The sequence below is a fragment of the Xiphophorus maculatus genome, chromosome 24 (genome assembly GCF_002775205.1).
Source record: "Xiphophorus maculatus strain JP 163 A chromosome 24, X_maculatus-5.0-male, whole genome shotgun sequence".
Classification (NCBI taxonomy): Eukaryota; Metazoa; Chordata; class Actinopteri; order Cyprinodontiformes; family Poeciliidae; genus Xiphophorus; species Xiphophorus maculatus.
In genome coordinates, this window is record NC_036466.1 from 10,627,088 (window position 1) to 10,648,549 (window position 21,462).

General features: G+C 39.2%; 1 protein-coding gene across 4 annotated transcripts in view; it reads right to left on the minus strand.

The window, feature by feature from the left end:
- Positions 1 to 7,443: 7,443 nt before the first annotated feature.
- The window catches only part of LOC111607586 (NLR family CARD domain-containing protein 3-like), a 33,898-nt gene continuing 19,879 nt past the window's right edge, over positions 7,444 to 21,462 (minus strand). Inside the window, exons 1-8 of one of the 4 annotated variants that reach the window (XM_023329367.1) lie at positions 18,213 to 18,299; positions 14,999 to 15,122; positions 14,454 to 14,527; positions 11,378 to 13,130; positions 9,941 to 10,120; positions 8,779 to 8,952; positions 8,096 to 8,248; positions 7,444 to 7,576 (exon numbers count right to left, since the gene is read on the minus strand). In XM_023329367.1, coding sequence (XP_023185135.1) covers positions 7,567 to 7,576; positions 8,096 to 8,248; positions 8,779 to 8,952; positions 9,941 to 10,120; positions 11,378 to 13,130; positions 14,454 to 14,527; positions 14,999 to 15,114 — 2,460 coding nt within the window. In that variant the 5' untranslated portion in view covers positions 15,115 to 15,122; positions 18,213 to 18,299 and the 3' untranslated portion in view covers positions 7,444 to 7,566. Of the gene's footprint in view, positions 7,577 to 8,095; positions 8,249 to 8,778; positions 8,953 to 9,940; positions 10,121 to 11,377; positions 13,131 to 14,453; positions 14,528 to 14,998; positions 15,180 to 18,212; positions 18,300 to 21,462 lie in introns of those variants that run through there. The other 3 variants (XM_023329368.1, XM_023329366.1, XM_023329365.1) reach the window with 3 other exon arrangements.

A 21,462-nucleotide genomic window follows, 5' to 3' on the forward strand; every position in this document is an offset into this window, starting at 1 on the left:
CGTTTAGTGTAGTGAAATAAAAGACAGGTGTAAAGTGGCAGGAACAAAGACGCTCAAAATGTCTAAACTCCAGCTTGTCTTGATTTTCATCCAGTTTAACAGATGAACTCTGACCTTGCCCAGCCTTTTATGGCTTTTGTGATTTGACACCTTCGTTCGTCACACACAGAAACATGTACCAGCTACGTACCGAGACGATGCGCTCTGCCACCCATTTGTTGAGACCAAATCAAATAAACTAAGAAATAAACTAAATTCAATACGGCCCCCAACAGCAAAACTTTCTTTTTTAAATCACAGTGTTTCCATTAAGAACATTTAGTTTGGAAATTGTGTAATTATTTTGTGAATTGAAGGGCAGCTAATGTGGAAAAGCGCCTCTGTCGCCTGGATTTTGAGCTCATAGCATGAAATGCTAATAGCAGGGGTGTCCAAGGTGTGGCCCGGGGGCCGTTTGTGGCCCTCTTAAGGATTTTTGCAGCCCTAATGGAGCAAATCTGGCCTCCATGTGACAATATTTTATTAACATTTATTCAAAAAAAACCCTACTGTATTGTTTTTACCTCTAAAATATATATTTCTCAAATATCTTTTGTTACAGCTAATCATGGATCCATTTAAGTAAATTTAAAGCAAGGACACTCTGCGGTCGGAGATTCGGATCAACTGACAAAACAGTTGGATTTTTATTTTGCAGATTTTGGTTCAGCTGCTAAATAAAAGCTGGAGAGTTTATATTTTGGAAACCAGTGTAGAGTCTGAAAACTTGTTATTTATTTAAAACTCAATAATACATCCAGGCTGAAGCCTTTGTGCTATGAGTGACCTACACATTCAACAGACTCAGGCTGCCATATACAGATAAACACCACAGCTGGGAGGTCCAACATATACAAACAGTGGTGCCAAACCACGTTGACATGTGGCAAGAGGAAGATGGAATCGAACCTACGCCCTTCCTATTACAAGACAACAACGCTACTCTCAGAATCTTGACTTTTGGATCCCACAGAGGAATGTTACTGACAACCTCAAAATATACTTCAGTTCTCCTGATTCAGCTCAATTCTTCCTCTAAAACCAGGTTCTGAGTCTCTGACGTCAGCAATTATAAATCACTGCAATTAATAAACATGATTTGATTTTAAAATAATTGGACATCATTTATTCTCCTTGTTAATTTATCATTTCTCTTTCATACGTTTTATTCATTGTTAGCTTTCAGTGCCTGCGATGGACTGGTGACCTGTCCAGGGTGAACCCCGCCTCTCGTCTGGTGACAGCTGGAGCTGGGCCCCACCGGCCCCCCTCACCACCCTGCAGGGATCAACGTGTTCAGATCATGGATGGAAAGATTTGATGGTAGATTGTCTCCCTTAAGACCTCACTGAAAACAGCTTCATAGTTGATGCCTCAACATCAACTGATTCTATCATATTGCTGACTATTTTTTCTACTTCTAACATAAACAGGTAAAGAAGTAACCTAGAAATGTTTTCCCAGCCCAGGCATCCGGTCCCAATCATCATCAGTTCTGATGATGTCACATGCATAGCGAGTCCGCTACGTCTTAAAATTGTAAGTCAGACTTTTTTCTTTGCCATTTTTCTGTACTCTTTAAAATACAAATGTTCTTTTTTGTAGGTTTCTGTAAAGTGCAGTGAATGGGAATGTTCTGCCGTTGATCCTCACTGTTCTTAGGAAGGAGAAATGTCAGAATGTTTGCAATAATACTGGAATACTGTGATATTAAATTAAAACAATACTCTGTCCTTGGTTAAATATTTCTCACATTTCCTCTAAAGTGTACCTATTGTTTCATTGTACTAATTTTCATAAGCATGTTGTCTGCAAATTTTGAATGTATTGACAATTTGTACAATTCTGTAATAGTATATTGGCAATGTACTCTTGAAAAATGTAAATATATTTAAAATAAAATGTGATTTGTTATGCAGGCCTGCATCCAACTCTATGACCAACATTCACCATCCGACCCGATGGAACTGGAGAGGTTCTGAAGGAGGAATGGCAGAGGATCCCCAAATCCAGCTGTGAAAAACTAGTTGCATCATTTCCAAGAAGACTCATGGCTGTACAAGCTAAAAAGGGGTTTCTACTGAGCAAAAGGTCTGAATACTTATGACCATGTGATGTTTCAGTTTTTCTTTTTTTAATAAATTTACAAAGCTTTCTACAATTCTGTATGTTTTCTGTCAAGAGGGGATGCTGAGTATACATTAATGAGAAATAATATGAACTTTTCTGAGATTAGCAAATGGCTGCAATCAAACAGAGTGAGAAATTTAAAGGGGTATGAATACGTTTCATTCATTAATTCACCAGGGACTTTGATTTTCCTCATTAAAACAAAATCAGAGTAAAGGAAAAACATGGATGTTTGAAATGTCCGTGATTGTATTCAGTGACTCAAATATAAAATACATAAAACAACTTTCCTAGCAAGTTGGCAAACAGCTGTGGAAATTATTGCTGTGATTGAACCAACAATTTTATGATTTTCTAATGAGCAAACATTTAAAACCAGAAAGACTCAGAAATGGAGCGATGGTCAGAAAGAGGTCAAGTTTTCCATATTAAAGAAAGTCCATAAAGTAACGCATTTGATCCAAAATGTCTGATTCAATCTGGATTTTCTACTGATAAAAGCCCAGAGAAATCCTCTCTGATCAATAAATTATTGACTTCATATTGAAATATTTTCCATCCACCAATCAGGAACCCAGATATCTCAGCCGGGCCACAAACACTCAGAACCTACTGGTACCAGTTTGACTCCACTATGAAACTGGGAGCAAACTCAGCTTGTTGTCTGGGTTACAGATGAAAACTCAGAGAAAATCAGAGTTCCTGATTGAAACCAGGTGCTGCAGCTCTGCATCATAACCAGAACCAGAACCAGAATCAGAACCAGTTCTGGTTCTGGTTCTGTCCAGCAGCTCAAAGAGAGAAAACCCAGTCAGGACTGGAAACCAGAAGAATGTGGAGTTAAAACTCACCTGATCAGATCTTTGCTTCTCCTTCTGTTCACACAAACCGAGTCGGAACGAACTGGACCCGATTCTCCAGAACTTGAACCGGACCCACCTGAGGCTCCGCCCCCTCTCACAGCAGAGGTGTGTTGCTAATGAGAAGAATCCTGTCTGATCATCACTACCAGGAAATAAATGGAAAATAACAACCAGTTCACATTTCAGTTTAAAGATTATTTATGTTTAAACATTTGAAGATTTTTTTTCCATGACTATTTCATTAAATTAATAAAGATTTTCAAGTTGACCAGATTCAGTTTTATCTATAAAGACTTTTATAAAATAGCCAAAGCTGCACCAAGTTTCTGCTCAGCAACACAATAAACCACTAATAATAGTTTCTGCTTGTTCTAATCCTCAGCGCTCACGTAGCAGAGCTCACTTCATTTCAGCCTCCTGCCTCTGACTCCCCAGAGGATCCATCACTCTGCGTCTCTGAGGTCTGAGTCCGGGTCCAGAAAATTATCTTTACACCCGTCTGGCCCCCCGGCACTGCAGAACAGGACATTACCTGTCCAGATCGCTACAAAAACATTGACAAAAAAACAGAAATATAAAATACAGCGGACCTAATTCAAACCTAATTCAACATTTATAAAGAATCCTATGTTCTTTTTTCTTGCACCCCTTCAAATAAAGTCTTACCAAATTTCCTTCCTTGCAACCACATTGTTTTAAATAATATCACACCCTGGTTCACTTACACCTGCTTAGTTGTTTATGCTGTGGATTAATTTCACATTGAAACATTGTAAATAAAACATCAGCAAAACAAGAAGTGAACACTCACCTGATCCAGACGCTGCTCTTCTTCTTCTTCTTCTTTTTTGGCGGTTGGCAAGCAACTTATTGATGTGCATTACCGCCATGAACTGGAATGGAGTGTGGATCGGGATGCTACATATATTTTCCCCCAAACCCCCAAAAAAAGAAAAATAAAAGGAACCTTATATCCTTTCTATCAATTTCGTTTTCTTAAGATAATTTATTAAATAACAAAAATATACAGACTCTGCTCTGCTGCTGCATGGAGTCTGAACCGGTTCTGATCCAAACCTGACTAGAGCTGACACACCTGAGGCTCCGCCCCCTGACCCAGCTGAGGCTCCGCCTCCTTCCAGGTGACAATAAACACCTTTATTTTCATGTTTTCCTTTGTATGAGTTGAGCTGTAAAACTTTAGGTCAGATTTGAACTTTTTCAGGTTTTTCTCAGTTTTCTGCTCATTTCCAACCAACATTTTATTGCAGGAAATCATTTCAGGAAGGAACCAGAAGATTCAGGAGTCTGGGAGATGAGACTATAACCGACCTGAACACTGAGGCCCCAGAGCGCCCCCTGCAGGATCTGCTGCACCATTAACCAGACAGAAATGGCAGTTTTATACAAGTTATTATTCTAATTCAATAGCGGATTTAATTAATCGAGTTTTGATTGAAAAGATTGATTCTCATCTGTTTTATTAAAAAAACATCTTCAGTCTGAATACTGCAAAAATAAACTGCTGGCTAAATTAGTAGCTTAAAGCTGAAATCAACTTGAGATGTTTCTGCTTTTACTAATTTAAGCTGTGAAACTAAATGTGAAAACTTATAATACAGCAAAAATGGCATGGAGGATTAAAATGAAGGTTTAGTTATTATATGTGTACACAGTGTTGTTGTGCAACACCCCCCCCTCCTTTCTCTACTCTCTCACTCTCTACTTCCTCTTCTGAGAGGGGAGATGTGCTACCAGCTCTCCTTCTAACGGGTTAATTGAGTTTCCTAAATCTGCTGGGATTTACCCTGTCCAGAACTGAAGTAAACTCTGTTTAAGCTGGTTTCGAGAAACGATTCGCCTGGTTTTTAACGGCCTACATCCAGGTGTCCCACCCTTCTTCCCCCTGTGAATTAGCCAGACTGATCAGCCTACAGCCAACTAGTTTCACAGAGCACACCTGTTAACGGTCGCTCCTTCTCTATTTTACAACTTGCATTTGTTATTGAACCAGGTAGGTTTTAGTGACTCGGGCGAGTCCCAAGGATGACGTTTTAAATTTGGGCTACCAGCAACCTAAAAACATTTTAAACTTTTTCCTCTCCAGAATCAAACATCACAGCTATTTTACAACCATCAAAGAACTTTAAGGTGACTCATTAACTGAATGTCCACAACATCTTTTAGATTTTCTTTATGCTAAATATTTTATTAGTAAAGCATTTTTGCAAGGGTCAGTACAGCTTAATTCAGTAGCAGAAATAATCAAATAAGTAAAATCAATCATCTAGTCTATCTTTCCCTACTGCTGATACTGAAAACTAAAAAAGGGAACCTTTGAGAGAGACGGACGGAGTTTGACGTTTCGAACCCCAGACCTGGCCTGATGATGAAGAAGGTGTTGCAGCAGGAGGAAGATGTTGATCGGCGAAGGCAGGGATCTCTGTTGGTCTGATGAGCTTCTTCTCCGCATGGATGGTGAGGTCACATAGAACTTGCAGGAAGGAAGGCACCAGTTCTTCTTCTTTGCCTTTGTTCTTTGTCTTTGGGGTCTGAACCCAGCCGATGAGAGAAGTGCGATTTGAAGCCACAGGTTGTGGGCCAGACGGGTTGGTCCTCATGGCAGGACAGTCTTCGGCTCTGTGGCCCCGGCTCTTCTTCAGCTGCAGAGTTCTTTGTCCATCTCGATCTTGGCTCGAAGCTGCCCGGAGGATCCAACCAAAGGTTCCTCTTTTGCACCCACCTTATATAGGGTTTCATTGGCTGACTGCTCAGACAGATGATCTCATATCCATCACTGTCTTACAGACATTATGTCCTAATGTCTGTGCTAATGTCTCAGGGTTGCTCAACCTCCTGTGTCCGTTGCCTGCACGACATTTTCTCTGAAACGTTTCACCTTTCACCTACCATCTACCTCCAACATATCAGTGATGTTTAATTGCATTTACACCTTTTACACCATTTCAAGTTTAATGTCAAAATCACATTTATATCACATTTATTTTCTTTAGCTTCTCTGATTTAGCATTCATTTATAATTTTATAACCATAACTTATTAATTATACTTATTATAATCTTAATGTGAGTTATTACAGATGTTTTTCTGAAAAGAAACCAAGAATAATCCCTGATTCTAATTATTTAATACCAAAGTTACAGTTACTTATTTTTCTTGTAAGTGTTCTCACAAATATAAGTGTAAGTATTATTACAAGCAAACCAATATTAATATAAGTATTTTACTTTAAATCTTATGAAATTACTCAAAATGTTTAGATTTAATTCTTTAAACTTTCATGCTTCAAAATAAGGAATAGTCTCAGCTATTTTTATAAATCTGCAGGCTGGAAACTTACTTCCTCTTTTTCCAGGAAACCTGCTTTTCCTGTTTAATGACTCTCTGACTGACTATGATTTCTTATGATTAGATAGAAAAAAGTAGAATTAAAGCAAAGTTTGCATGAGACAAAAACAACACACACAACCAGATTTATTTTATTGACACCTAAGTCTACTGCTGGGCCTTGATGTCACTTGAGTGATTCATTTTAAAGATAACTTTATTTATTATTACTGTTAAACTTAAATCTCCAGCATGGGGAAGTGGGATGAGCTCGGATTTTCTTGACAACAGTCAGCTGCATAAAAAATACACAAAGATTTTTTAAAAACTTTATTTGGTCGTTAAACATCCAGCAACCCACATTGCATTAGAAGAATGATGAAAATCAAACATGAACCAATCAGCACATTATCCCAGTGATTCTCTGAGGTTTGAATAAATCAGTAAAATCACAGTAAAGAGCCTGAAGTTCTCTAGAAAACTCAAAACATGAAATATGGAGTTAAAAAAGTAAAAACCAAAACAAACTGAGAGAAATTAAAGCTGAGAATCAATGATGACGTAAAACTTCAAGATTTAGTTTTTACAATGAACATAAAATATATAAAATCTTTTTTTTTCCAGGTTCCACATGTTCCTGAAAACTGCTCTAAGATCAGAGTTTCTGTAGGACATCCAGTTCTAAACTGGTTAAACTGGTTTCTCTGATGGAAGCTGAAGTTTCTCTGCAGTTTCCAGTAAAGCATCTTTTTATCTGTGGAGCTTTGAGGAACATTTTCATGTCAGCAGAAGGAAGAAGCAGCAGAGAAAAGAGGTTTGAAGTGTCTTTCATGGCTTCAAAGCTGAACTGAAAATGATTCCCATGTTTCCATTCTCAGACCATTTCTGGTTCCAGGATGAAAATGAATCAGAGAGAAAAAAGATCAACTTTCCAGTTGAATCCAATTCAGATCAAAACTCCATGAAGCCTCTAAATGGAGCCCAGTTTGAATTGGATCTTTATTGATCCAAAGAGACAAACAATATCAGAGACTAAATGACAGACATGAGAAAATAAACGGGAGGAAAACGTTGGAGGTCAGAGGTCATCATCATGATCCAGTCAGAGTCTCTTTAGACTCAAACTGCTGCAGCTTCAACCTCTGAGGATCAGCAGGACACTGAGACCATTTTCTACTTCACAGAGATCAGTACAACCTGCAGAGAGAAGAAGGAAGGAGAGAGCAGATCAGTGAGTGTTTCCAGCCTCTCTCCAGCAGCAGTCAGTGACGCAGCACATCCACTAGATGGTTTCCAGGCTGCAGTCAGACTGATCTCAGAGCTGTGACCAAGATGAACCTGATCAGTTGTTTCCTGTTGAACTGAGAGAACAAACAGATCTGAGATCAGATTTGCTGCTGCCACAGTTTGATGGATGAGGACCACTGTCTCTAGACATGTTGGACGGCTGGACGCTGGAGTCCAGCTGGACTTCCTGGAGACATGGACACAGCAACAACGCTCATCTTCACACCAACACAAACACAGGAACACAGCAAGCTGCTGCTCCTCTGATTGGCTGATTGCTGTCTCTGTGTCCAATCAGGAAGCCTGAACCATTCTCCTCCCACTGAGAAGCTGCAGCTTTACTGGGAACACTGGATCTTTGCTTTGATGCTAACTGGGTTTAGTTCAATATGCTGACAGCAGCTGGACTCACTACAAACATTTACTTACATTAAAGTCTTTACAAGATTCTTCAGCTGCTGAACATCTGAATCCTTCAGGTCGTTTCCACTCAGGTCCAGTCTTGTCAGACGGGTCGGGTTGGACTTCAGAGTTGAGGCCAAATAATCACAGCTGATCTTTGACAAACTGCAGGTCCACAATCTGAATAAAGAATAAAAGATGTGAGCTGAAGCCAACAGGATGCAGGTTAACCAGTCCAACAGAACCAGTTAAAGATTCTCATCAATATTAATGCCAACAAGCTGCTGCTTCAATAAAGACCTGCTGACTTCAGAACCAGAACCAGAACCTGGTACTGGGTCATGTTGTGTTGGAGGATTTTAGTCAGTAAAATCATTCCAGGTTCTGATCAAAGTGTTGAAGCATCAATCATTGATTATTGATTAGTTCCTGTCAGATTCCAGGAATTCACTTTTCTAGACTGGGTTGAATGACCTTTGACCTGCTTCACATGAGGGGGATTTCTACACACTGGGGGTCCGAATGCTGTCCTGTTCTGACCTCAGATCAGCAGGTCCAACTCAGTTACACAGAGGGACTAAATTAAACTCTGGATCCAAGTCCAGGAACAAACTCAGAAAATATTTATTAGAACAGAAGAAATTAATTTGATTTATGATCAATTATATATAATTATTCACAGAAATATCAATAATTATATAATTACATACCTCAATTTCTTCAGTCTGCAGCCTTCAGTCTGTAGAAAACCACAGAGCTCCTTCACTCCAGAACCTTCCAGGTTGCTCCAGCTCAGCTCCAGTTCTGTCAGATGGGTCGGTTTGGACTTCAGAGCTGAGAACAGAGAAGTCCAGCTGGTCTCTGACAAACTGCAGTCAAACAATCTGAATAAAGAATAAAAGATGTGAGCTGAAGCCAACAGGATGCAGGTTAAAACTGAAACATGAACAAATAAATAATAAAAATGTAGAAAATTAATTTCCCTGAATGTAAAAGAAACATGATGAACTGATTCTAACATCTGATCCAGTCAAACTGGTTTAAAGAGTCCAAACCAGCAGAACCAGAACATTTGATCAATAAATAAACTCAAAGTTTTCTATCAGCCTGGATGAGTTGAGCTATTTCTGCTGGTTCCTGATCATCAGCTGGAGACCCGACTTGGTAACTGGATCAGAACCACTCAGTTTCTTCATTAATGGCCTTGGGTTCTTATTAAAGCTGCTGAAAGCCAATGGAGGCCATTATTTCCTAAGGAGACGTGACCTGATGAAGCATCATCACAGAGACGAGGCTCCAACCGACTGACAGCTGTCAGACTGAAGAGGACGGTTCCTCTCTGACCCGGCCCAACAGAACCACAGCTTCAGGACAAAGCTGAGGAACCTGCTGCTGCTGCAAACCTCACTTTCATTCATTTCATCTAGATTTGCTTTTCTACAATCAGTCATTTCTTAGATTTGGTCATTAATGATGATTTGAACTTGTCAGTGTTTGTGGCTCGACTCTGGAGGAACAACATTTCATTCTGGATGTAAAGATGAGAATCAGAAATGAGAAATAAAACAATCTGAATCTTTACCAAACCAAACTGAAACATCTCCATCATTAATTTACATCATTTGAATTATTTTACTCATTTTGTTCATCAATAAAAAACATTTTAAAGTAAAAAACTGAAAAACAAAGTTCAATAATCTCAAAGTCTGATATAAGAAAAAAAATAATATATAAAGTAAAAAGTTTTAGAGATTTTATTCTGACATTTAAACAGGTTGTTATGAAATAAAATATATTAGAATAAAAGCATTAATTAAACTAATGTTTAAAGTATAAATGAATGATTTTATTGTATAAATAAAGAAAACAAACCTCAGATTCTTCACTTTACTGACTGAACTCTCCAGGATCTCAACCAGAGGCTTCAGATCAGAGTCTCCACCTTCATCTATGTAGATCTGATTTATTTCCAGTTCAGTCAGATCTGGGTTGGACTTCAGAGCCGAGGCCAAAACTTCACATTCAGCCTTTAGGAGCGAACAGCCACCAAGTCTGTGATTAGAGAAGAAAAAAATTCAGTTCTAATGAAATCAATCTGGATCATAAACAGACTAAAATATGATAACAGTGATGTCATCATCTGATCAACATCTGATCTTCAATTTACTGAGTTTGACCCCACAGAGAATCTGTGCAGTTCCTGGTTAAAGTCCAGGTTCTGGTTCTGGTTCTGGTCCAGGCTTCATGTCCTCAGACCTTCAGCTGCAGTCAGATGTTGAAGATCTTCTATCATCTGTGAAGGAAAGTTCAGTTTTCTCTGCAGCATCTGATGGAGCTGCAGCATCAGAGCCTCAAAGGAGCTGAAGCAGCTGATGAAGAGGCTGACTGAGCTGATGAAGGAAACTACTGGAGATGATGGAGAGGAGGAGGAACTGCTCACAGCTCGGACTTGGACTAGACCGTGTGGCTCAGAGGAACAAAGGTTTGGATGTTAGAAGAAATTGTTGCTAAACTCTTAAAGAGCTGAAGACCAAAACAGAGCGTTTGGGTCCAGCAGCATTTTTCATGGTGAAGCAGTGAAAGTTCTCCAGTAACTAGAAGAGGCTGGGATGTCTAAAGAGTTGAAGCTCATGTCTCTCCAGGTCTTCATGGCTAACAGCTTCAACAAAAGCTGCAGATGAAGAGTTGATGAGGAAAATGGTTCCAGCTCTGGAAGCAGAGTTCTCAGAGCTTTGGGAGGATCTGACAGAAACTAGGACTTTTTCTGGAGCCAGACAACAATCACCACATTTTGCTCTCATTTACAAACTCAGAGGAAACTAGTGGGAGGAGGAAAAGTTGGTCCACTAAGTTTCTAACTGGTTTCCATGACAACAGCAGCAATTATTGGGGTTATTTTAAAGTGTCCATCAAACCTAAACAGTGATTTTATATAAAAAAAGACAAAGATCCTAAAAGGAGTAGCGGCTCAATGAGTGAAGAGGAGTTTAAAGTGTAAAAGTCTCTCTGGCTGATTGGATCTTTCAGACAAAATAGATTTTTTTCTAGAGTTCAGGGTTTTCTATTCATTTAAACATGAAAACTGATAAAAAGATAAATATTTTTAAAATGATCAAAATGTCTAAAACCAGAAGCTGCAGCTGTCCTGGATGAGCTGAATGTTTAGATGGTTGAATGGCTGAAATAGTCCAGAGGATGAAGGAAGAAGTTAAAGACCAAAAACATCCAGAAGCAACTTGAAGAAGAAGAAGAAACAGGAGGACAATAGAGCTGAATCAGCATTCACACAATGAAAACATCTGGACTCACCGAGCCTTTCTGCAGTTCCTCACAGCTGGAACCAGTCTCCGTCGTCCATCATCTGATGTGTTGTACTTCTCCAGGTCCAACTCACCCAGAACCTCTGACATCTGCAGCATGAAGGCCAGAGCTGAACAGTCAGTCTCTGAGAGCTGCTTCCCTGAATCCAGCAGCCGTTGGATCTCCTGATAAAATGAGACGTCGTTCATCTCCACCAGACAGTAGAAGATGTTGATGCTTCTGTCAGGAGAGATATCATCAGTGTTCATCTCCTTCAGGTTGGTGATGATTCTCTGGATGGTTTCTGGACTGTTCTCTGTCTGACCCAGCAGATCTTCTAAGAGTCTCTGGTTGGACTCCACAGTGAGACCATGAAGGAAGCGGACAAACAGGTCCAGGTGGCCATTTTCACTGCTGAGGGATTTCTCCATGACTTTCTTCATGAACTCATCTAGAGATGTTTTTCTGTATTTTTCTCCCAGAAACGTCTTGATCACCTCTGACTTCCTGCTGGTGAAACAGTGGAGCATGTAGACTGCAGCCAGAAACTCCTGGATGCTCAGATGAACAAAGGAGTAGACAGAGATGTCGCACGTCCCTCTCTCTCTTTTAAACATTTCAGTGAACACTCCTGAGAACAACGCAGCATCTTTGATGTTGATGTCGCACTTTTTGAGCTCTTCGTCATAGAAGATCAGGTTTCCCTCCAGCAGCTGCTCAAAAGCCAGTTTTCCTAGAGACTCAATCAGCTTCTTGTTCTCTGGACTCCAGATTGATCTTGTCTTTTTTCCTCCATCATACTTTTCCTTCTTGATTGCGAAGTTAACCTCCAGGAATGCTATGTACATCTCAGTCAGAGTCTTTGGCAGTTTTTCTCCCTCTCTGGTCTTCATCACATCCTCCAGAACTTTAGCAGTGATCCAGCAGAAAACTGGGATGTGACACATGATGTGGAGACTTTTTGATTTCTGGATGTGGGAGATGATCCTGCTGGCCTTCTCTTCATCATCTCTGAATCTCTTCCTGAAGTATTCCTCCTTCTGGGGGTCAGTGAACCCTCTGACCTCTGTCACCATGTCAACAAACGTTGCTGGGATCTGATTGGCTGCTGCAGGTCGTGTGGTTATCCAGAGGAGAGCAGAGGGAAGCAGTTTCCTCCTGATGAGGTTTGTCACCAGAACATCCACTGAGCTGGACTCTGTAACATCAGTCAGGATCAGATTGTTCTTGAAATTCAGAGTAAATCGACTTTCATCCAGACCATCAAAGATGAACAGAACCTGGAACGTTTCAAAGCTGCTGATTTCTTTGGTTTTAGAAAATAATTTATGAATCAGTCCTAATAAGCTGAACTTTTCTTCTTTCAACATATTCAGCTCTCTGAAAGTGAATGGAAATATGAAATCAATGTTCTGGTTGGTTTTGCCTTCAGCCCAGTCCAGAGTGAACTTCTGTGTTAACAGTGTTTTCCCAATGCCAGCCACTCCCATGGTCATCACTGTTCTGATTGGTTCATCTCTTCCAGGTGGGACTTTAAAGATGTCTTCTCTTCTGATTGTTTCTTGTTTCCTGGATGCTGTTTCAATGTGTCTGACCTCATGTTCCTGGTTGACCTCTCTAGTTAATCCCTCTGTGATGTGGAGCTCTGTGTAGATCTGGTTCAGAACGGTTTGATTTCCAGGTTCAGCGACGCCTTCAGAGAGACTCTGGAACTTCTTCTTCAGAGACGCTTTATGGTCACTCTGACACCGAATATCAAAATCTGAAGAAAGAGACAAAGACAGGAGAGGAGACACTTCAGCTGAACATAAGGAAAACAATAATTTTTTGATATTCTCAGAAACAATTTGTGCATCAGCTTTAATGGATGAGAAAAAAGTAAATCAATAAATAAAAAGCCCAAATTTTATAAAAACTCTGCATGGTAAGAATAACAAAAGTCACGACTGTAACTACGGTTCGATGAAACCCAGATGACCACCAGAGGCGGAGCTTAAAGCACTGAATGATCTCTCTTGCACAGGTCGAGAATCTTATACCAACATGGTCACATGTGACCCCCGGTGACACCAGTAAGTCTATATAGTCACGTGACAATGACAGCTCAGTCCCTTAATCTTCTCGTGAAACACGATGATTCTGAGGGACCGAGCGCTCTGGCGGTCATCCGGGATTCTTAGAACCGTAGTTACAGTCAAAACTTTTGTTCTATTTCATCCCTACTGACCGCCAGAGGCGGTGATTAAAGCACTGGATGACGATTACCGACAGAGTCCTGAGAAATCACACACAGAAAAGAAACAACCCCGAAAACATGCCCACCTCACTGGGATGATGATGAGCGCTGGGATAGGATCCCAGGTGAAAGGTGGCCCAGTTAACCCTGTAAAACCCAGCAAAGGTATTTGGGGATGACCAAGAGGCTGCTGCACATATGGCCTCCAGAGTGACCCCAGACACCCAGCATCTCACGCTCACAGGACTCGGTCAGGTCGAGCTGAAATCGCCACTCTTGACCCGTAAACCGACGAGCGAATAGGCCAGGAAACACGGCTGCACAATGTAACAAAAGCAAACCTGAAGCAGCTACGATAATAAATAAAGACAAGCCAGATATGGAGGCACAATATAAGAAAAAGCAATCCCAAAAACGGAAATTAATTGAAACCTTCAATTCATCCATGTGCTGAAGATGTTTGACCATCAATCTGCAGGCTCTCTGTTCTTCTTCATCACAGCATCTATTTTGTTGCAGTCCTTGTCTGCTCTGGTTTGGTTCTTCTCAAGTTTACCTTCTATCTCTGAATGTTTAAAGACGCGATCTGATAGGAGGTCATCAAGGAGCTGTTAACTCTCAATATTATTGGTGAATATTGTGATGAAAATATTGACTGATTAACAAACATTTTCATCATTTTTTTTCTCCTTTCTTTATCATCACCAGCACATAAGTTCCAGTTACACCAGCTGAAATAATTGATCACTAAAAGACTTTTAAACCTTAAATTTCCAAATCTCAACTAAAGACGTGGATCTGGTCCAACAGAGACGACAGGAGGCTCTGATTGGAGGAGTTCAGTCTCACCTGGAGAACAGCTGCTCTGATTGGCTGTCGGCCGTTCAGCTCCTGTTCTGGGTCTTTCTTCACACTCACAGCTCCTGTAAAGACATTTCTTCATCAGTGAAATATTTCACTATCAACAGGCTGGAGCTGAACATGTTCATGAAGGTCCACCACAAACTAGAGACCAGAACTGGGTCAGAACAGAACCTGAGATCATTGATGATCTCTGGTGTGAAGTTCTTCATTGTATCATATCTGGTATCATGACTGATACCAGTGTTCCCAGTCTGGAAGCTCCAGTGCTTCACTGGGTTTAGAGACAATCTGAGTCGTTGCTCCTCACATTGTTGGTTGTTTTTGTTTTCATGCAACATTTTCATCATTGATTCATTCAGACTTTCATTCAAACTCTGATTTACTGACCAACATCCTTCATGACTAACTTTAAATTAATATCTCAGAAAATTAAGTTACTGTTTATTAAAACACTGAAGATCAACCAGTTAATATCTTTTATTTTATATCTCTATAGATTCACATGAATCAGTTAGAAAATGGTTTCTTACTTTCTGTCTGATGGTTCAGGTTCATTACTGAACTCTGGATTGTTTTCTTTGGACCAGTCACTCCTCATAGATGGACTGATGGATCCTGGAGGTTCTGCTCTGTCCTGATCTTTCATCTTCTGGCCTTTTGGAGACAGAAACCAGAACCAGTCAGTCCAGTGATCCGGTTCCAGTAACTGTCCTGTGAAGCAGAAAGCTGGTTCCCATCATGTGTTCAGAGGATCAGAGTGAATCATTTGAATGAATGAGTGAACATTTCCTATGAACTAGTGAACTTATTTAGCTCCCAGTGGACCTGAACGCATCATGACTCTATTGTAGCTCTGTATGGAGGGAGTCAGTGAGCAGAAAGTTCTGAGGGAGCAGCAGCTCAGGTCGGGTCCACAGCTCTCCTCCAGACAGAACCGGGTCCAGCTGGGATCTCAGCAACATGTCAGCCTCTGTGTGCAGCTCAGCAGGATTTCCTCTCAGCTCAAGAGACACAAAGCAGCTTTCAGGGACCACAGCATCCAGCTGAGGTACCAGCTGGACCCACTGCAAGGAATCATGGGTAAACAGCTGCTTCAATAGGGGGATGAAGCCCCCAAACACTCAGCGAGGCCTGAAACATATTTAGTCTATTGATCTGATTGAACTTCAAAATAAAGAGACACATTAATGCAACTCTTTTAGTTAGAAACTAGTTTGTTACAACTGATCTAAAATGTTTGTGAAATTATTTATTTTATTATTATTGCTCCATTTAAAAGTTTTGTTATTTTTAGGGTTGAACCGACTGCAGTTTTCTGGCTGATCGATTCCGATTTTGCAGATACTGATTGCTAAACACAGCAACCTTTCAGGTAAGAGTCAGTCTGGATCTGGATGCATTTTTCCAGCAGAGCTTTGAGAGACAAAGAGTTTCTTCCTGCTGAAAGGAGCAACAAGAGGAAAACCTGGAAAAAGATCAAACTCAGTGAGGAGGAAGAGAGGAAATCTGTGGACGGCTTAAAGCCGGTTCTGATCCACAGACAAGAGAAACATCAGTTTCTGCTGAACCCCAGACTGATGAGGGACGGAGTGATGTGATTCACTTCCTGCTGATTTCAACAAGCAGAGAAACTAGTTTACAATGTTTTAGTTCTGGTTTTTAGGTTAAAACACCAGAGAGAGTCGCTGCAGCAAGAACTGATGGACTGTAAAAGTTACATTAAGTTCTCAGTTTATTTAGATTAAATCTGAAAAGTTCATTATTGCTCCACACAAACAGATCAGCTTTAGATGCTGCTGTCATGGTAGATCCATACCACTTTATTCTAAACTCATGAAGTACAATATTGCAGCTGACCAAAGTGTTGTACAAAAATAAAAGCAAACAACAGTAAAGCAACTGTAAGAAAATATAAATAAAAACATCACCAATTCAAACAAGTAGGAGCGCAGCATTAAGACAGAGATGTTAGCTCACTCTGGGTTTAAACCCAAAAAGAAAAAATGTGTTTTTAATGAGTTTTAAAAAGTTGTATCATAGAGTTGATCATTCACCAGGTTAACCCTCTGATGCATAACTGGGTCCTTTTTGACCCGGTGAGGTCATCTCTTTGCAATATCTTTGTAATGAAAAGTTTTCATCACTTCATATTCCAGGTATTCCTCAAAAGATATGTTACTGATATCGTGCAATTAAAATTTTTGATTTACATTTCATACATTTTAAGAAACAGCATGTTTTATATTACTACCCCTTTCTTCTGTGAGTGGGTCAAAAATGACCCACATTCATTTCCTATGGAATTTAATGGGAATCTTTGTTTCTTACCAACTGTGACTGTCAGGAAAACATGTTTTGTGAACCTAACTGTCACCCCTGAGTAATAATATTTTACAAAGCAAGAACTTCTACATATAAGTATTATCTTTATTTTTACCTCACAAATGTGTGTATGTGTCAATCATCAGTACTGTGACAGTGTTATTGTCACAAATCAACCTATTAGTTAAGTGAAATTGTGAAATGCTCTCACAATAAAGCATTTCATTTAACCTGTGACTAATTTCTTTCTACATCAGGCATTTAATAAAGTAAACAGGAGAGCCGAGTGACCCAAGCTGCGCTGGTTCATCGGTTAGAAAGGCTCCAGAGAGCCGAGAGAGACCCCCGCGACCCGAATGGATGGAAACAACTTAATAAAAATTATTTATAAATGTCAAAAGTTTCCCAAGAGACATTTCACTGTTGCTGCATCGTTTCTGCCAGCAGATCTGATTAGAAACTTGGATTTTTCTAATGGCAGCAACAATAAGATACAAATGAAGCCTGTTTATGTTGTTTTACAATTTGGATTAAAATTAATGTTTCTACAACTGATGTAAATATTTTATCCATCAATTCCCCCCAAAAACTTCTTACATATTGAATTTATTACAGCAGCGTCACAAAAAAGATTGAACTTAGTTTATAACATGAATAAAATTAAGCTGCATTTTAACATGTTATATGCAGCAAAAAGTGATCAGTTAAACTTTGGTTAATCAAAGTGAATTTATGATTTAGCAAGGAAATAATAATGTGTCAATATATTAACAGGTTGGTAAGAATGGTTTCTTCCCTTCATAACTTTAGTCATTATTTGAAAACATTTTGTGTGGAATAAGGTTATGTTTGTCTGATTTTAGTTTTATCATCTGAAACATTTAAGAATTATAAAATACAAAATGTAGAACAAGAGCAGCAACTTGATATCTAACCTCCTCATGATCTTACAGAGCTGAAGTTGGCTTCAGATTGAGCTTCCCATTCAGGAAATGGTAAAGGGTCTTTACCCATTAGGGCCACCTACTGGTTGAGCATTTTCAATCTGCTTGAGTTTAAAAGCTGAAATACTTGCACTCTTAAAATATGGGCTACATTATTCTACACTAATAGCAGAAAACTTTAAACTATAGATTGTGATTAGTGAAAATTTGGCCATAAATCCAGGAACCAAAACCTCCACAGTAACCTCCCTTTGTTTTAACAGAGATCAGAGTAACTTTGTTCACCACAGAACCAGAAACAATCATTATCAACACATTCATGGCTGCTGACACCAAACCATGTAAACCAAACTGCAGGGACAGGAAGTTACTCTGGAACAAAAATCTGACAGAGAATCAAACAGTTCTGACTCTTTTCCCTTCATCGAGAGAAAAACTCACTGAGCTGCAGTGAAGTTTCAATAAAAAGTTATTTTACCTTCAACTCGTAGAGAGACTTGATTTAATTCGCTCGTTCTTCAGTTTCTCTTCTCTTCCAGCTACCTGTGAAACACGAGCCCCTCCCTCAAGTACACCTCATTTACAGGAAGTCACCTGAGTTTCTCTACCATGATGCGTTCAAGGACATTCAGTAACATTCACAGACATATCTAGATTCATAAACATCATGCTGTTTATCCATAGGGTGATATTTTCTAGAGTGTTGCTGCAGCAAAACAAGGAAACAAAACAAGGAAACACGTCTCTTTGAAATTGGTTCAGATCAGGAGGACAAAGGAGAAATCTACAAACGGTTTATTTTAAAGGCCTCTGATTGGTCGCCTCTAGTGATGTCATCAGAGGAAGATTGTTGCTCTGCAGGAGACAAGGTGTCTCAAGAGATTCTCCAGAAAGATCCGTTAGTTTTTCAGGAAAAATCTCTATTTACTATAAAAGATTGGTTATAAAAAGACAAATATTTAACATTTTCTATTGTAAATTTCTACAAATAAATTGTTTGCATCTGCCCTTGTGATGGACAGGCCATACAACTTTATTATTATATGAGTCCCCTGAGTCTTTCTCATTTGGGCCATCAATGATTTTCTAGGAGACAAAATGAAACATTTGGGTTTATTTGACTCCAGAACTTCAACCTCGAGGTTTTTTTCCATCGCTGATTGTTGCTGCAAACTTCAGCAGAGAATTGATCACAGCTGCTGCGAGCTCACGTCCCGCCCACAACCAGAAACATGGTAAAGTCAGGAAATGGAAAGAGCTCTTATTTTGACCAAAATAAATGACGTTAAATATGTTTATTCGCAGGTTTATTCAGACAAATTATACATCTGTCAAGAAAACAAAGGAGTCAGTTAATTAAACCGATAACATCCATTAGAACAATGAGGCAAATCCTTTGTTTTGTGCCTTTGTTACAAGCTCTCATCCATGCTGTTACATTCATTACTTGGTTGGTGTTTTTGTACATTCATGGACAGAAATATGTCGTTTTTCTGTAGTTCAGTGGGACTTTGATCAGGGGATTGTTGGACAAGGTGTTGAAACCTGGAGATAAAATAGTCTAAAGTAGGTTTGATTCATTTTTCATCAGGATGTTTTAAGAGGTTATGAAGAGCTTTAAAAACCCAACCTACTGCAGAGATGAGATATTATCCCACTTTCTCAGTCAGGAGAACATCTGATTGGCTGGTCAGTGTCCTGCTGGTTCTCTCTTATCTCTACCTGCTGTAGAAATGAACTGATTCATCTAATTCATCTAGGAGGGGTGGAAGTGTGTCATTAAAGAGAGAAATAGGAAAAAACTGCTTTTTATGATGGAATAGTTAACAATACAGGGTTTATAATTACCTGACTGATATGAAAATGCATATTTCACCAAATGCTAAATAATAGCACTTCAAATTGGACCCATATGGTCAGGATAACAATCGGGCCCCAGATGGTATTTACCACAGATTAAGAAACTGACTGTGGGTTTAATGTAGAACAACTCAAATTACATTTATTTGGCCTGAAATATCAGTTCTGCATTCTGGTTTAAACAGCAAAATATTCTTAGAAAAACATGGAGCAGGTTTGTTTCAACTTTAAAAATAAATTTGTTGCATAATTTGGAATATTTCTTCTTACAGTAATCACTGTGTGTGAAGTATCTGGTGTTGGATCATGAAAAACGTCAGTCTCTCCAGAACCAGGAGACTCTTTGTGTCTTGAAAGCCTCTCATCGGTCAGGAAAGGTCCAGAGAGCCGAGAGACACGGAGGGACTCGGAGCAGCAACACTTACCTCTGTTAACAAGTCAACAAGTTATTTCCATCCTGCGGCTCAAAATGGACGCTGTTCTGAAGGAGACCAAAGTTGGTTTCAATTTCTTTTATCACAGAAAGTCACACTTGTGTTTTCTTCAGCGTCTAGAATCAAAGTTTAATTCATCTGAATAAATATTAACAGTTCAATTTGAGTTTACAGAGTGAAACAAAACTAGAATAAAGATAGAAAACTTTAACTATTTCTGTTTTGCTGTTAGTGATTTGAAGCTGAGCAGCTTTTTTCATGGATTCAGCAGAAAACCTGCAGAACAAACTATTTTTATCTTTGATGGTGGATTATGAGCGCTCACTGCCCTCTGGTGGTGAACTATCGTAACTACAGGTATTCCTATTTATGTTGACTCAACCAGATCATTTGTTTAACTTAATTTGTTCTCATTTCACTTTTTTCAGTTCAAAAAAATCAACTTAAATTAATGTTGTTAAAGAGCCACTACAGGGTTAATAAATGGGAAAAAAAATTAAACTTACTTCAGAAAAATCTTCTCAAAAAGATAAACTGTGTGTAAATATGAGAATCCAAGCCTGAAAAATATAAACAATGAAAATGTGCTTGTGATAAAATCCAACCCGCTGAGATCAGAGCATTGAGCAGGATGAAAATATCTAATGGAGAAAAATTAAATATAAAAAGTTAAAGCTTAAAATATAACTAGTTAATATTACTTAGTTAATTGTATGACTGAATTAATCTGTGAATAAATTTATTACACATAAAATAATATGTTGCTGCTATTAATTTTATTTAAATACTTTTATCTGTTTGACATGACTATCTAGGAATAGGAAAATTATATAGTGGTGGTTGAAAACCTCAGCAGTTGAGTTTGGTGCTTTTGAATAAACATTTCAGGGAGGAAAAAGAAAGGTTTTAAAATTTCACAAGGAAAACTGACTATGGGGGGAGGGGGACACTCTTCTGGTAGTGTCTACGGGGGGGGGGGGCAAGAAGAGTGTCCCCCCCCATAGTCAGTTTTCCTTGTGAAATTTTAAAACCATGCAGGTCTTGAACTAAGAATCATCGAGACCAAAGCACAGTCTTTATCCAGTGTGCCATTCAAGCACCTGGCAACCTTGGCACTAGAACTTCTACAAATACCACAAGTTTGGACCCAGGAACGTGAACTTTTAAAACAATCCCTTAAGCAGGTCTTGGAAACCTTTGAATCCCTTAATATTGCACCTGCCTCAAATCTTATTTAGACCCAGTCAAATGATGAATGCCATCATTTTTTAATAAGCTATAAAGTGCTTTGTTTTTTGGTTTTGAAAGGCTGGAAGTTGATTCCACACTTATTTGTTCCAAAACGCAGCATGTTTGAAAATTAATTTCAGCCACAACATGATAAACCACAACTGATTTAAAAATAATTCTAATATACACTGGCGAACTGCTTTG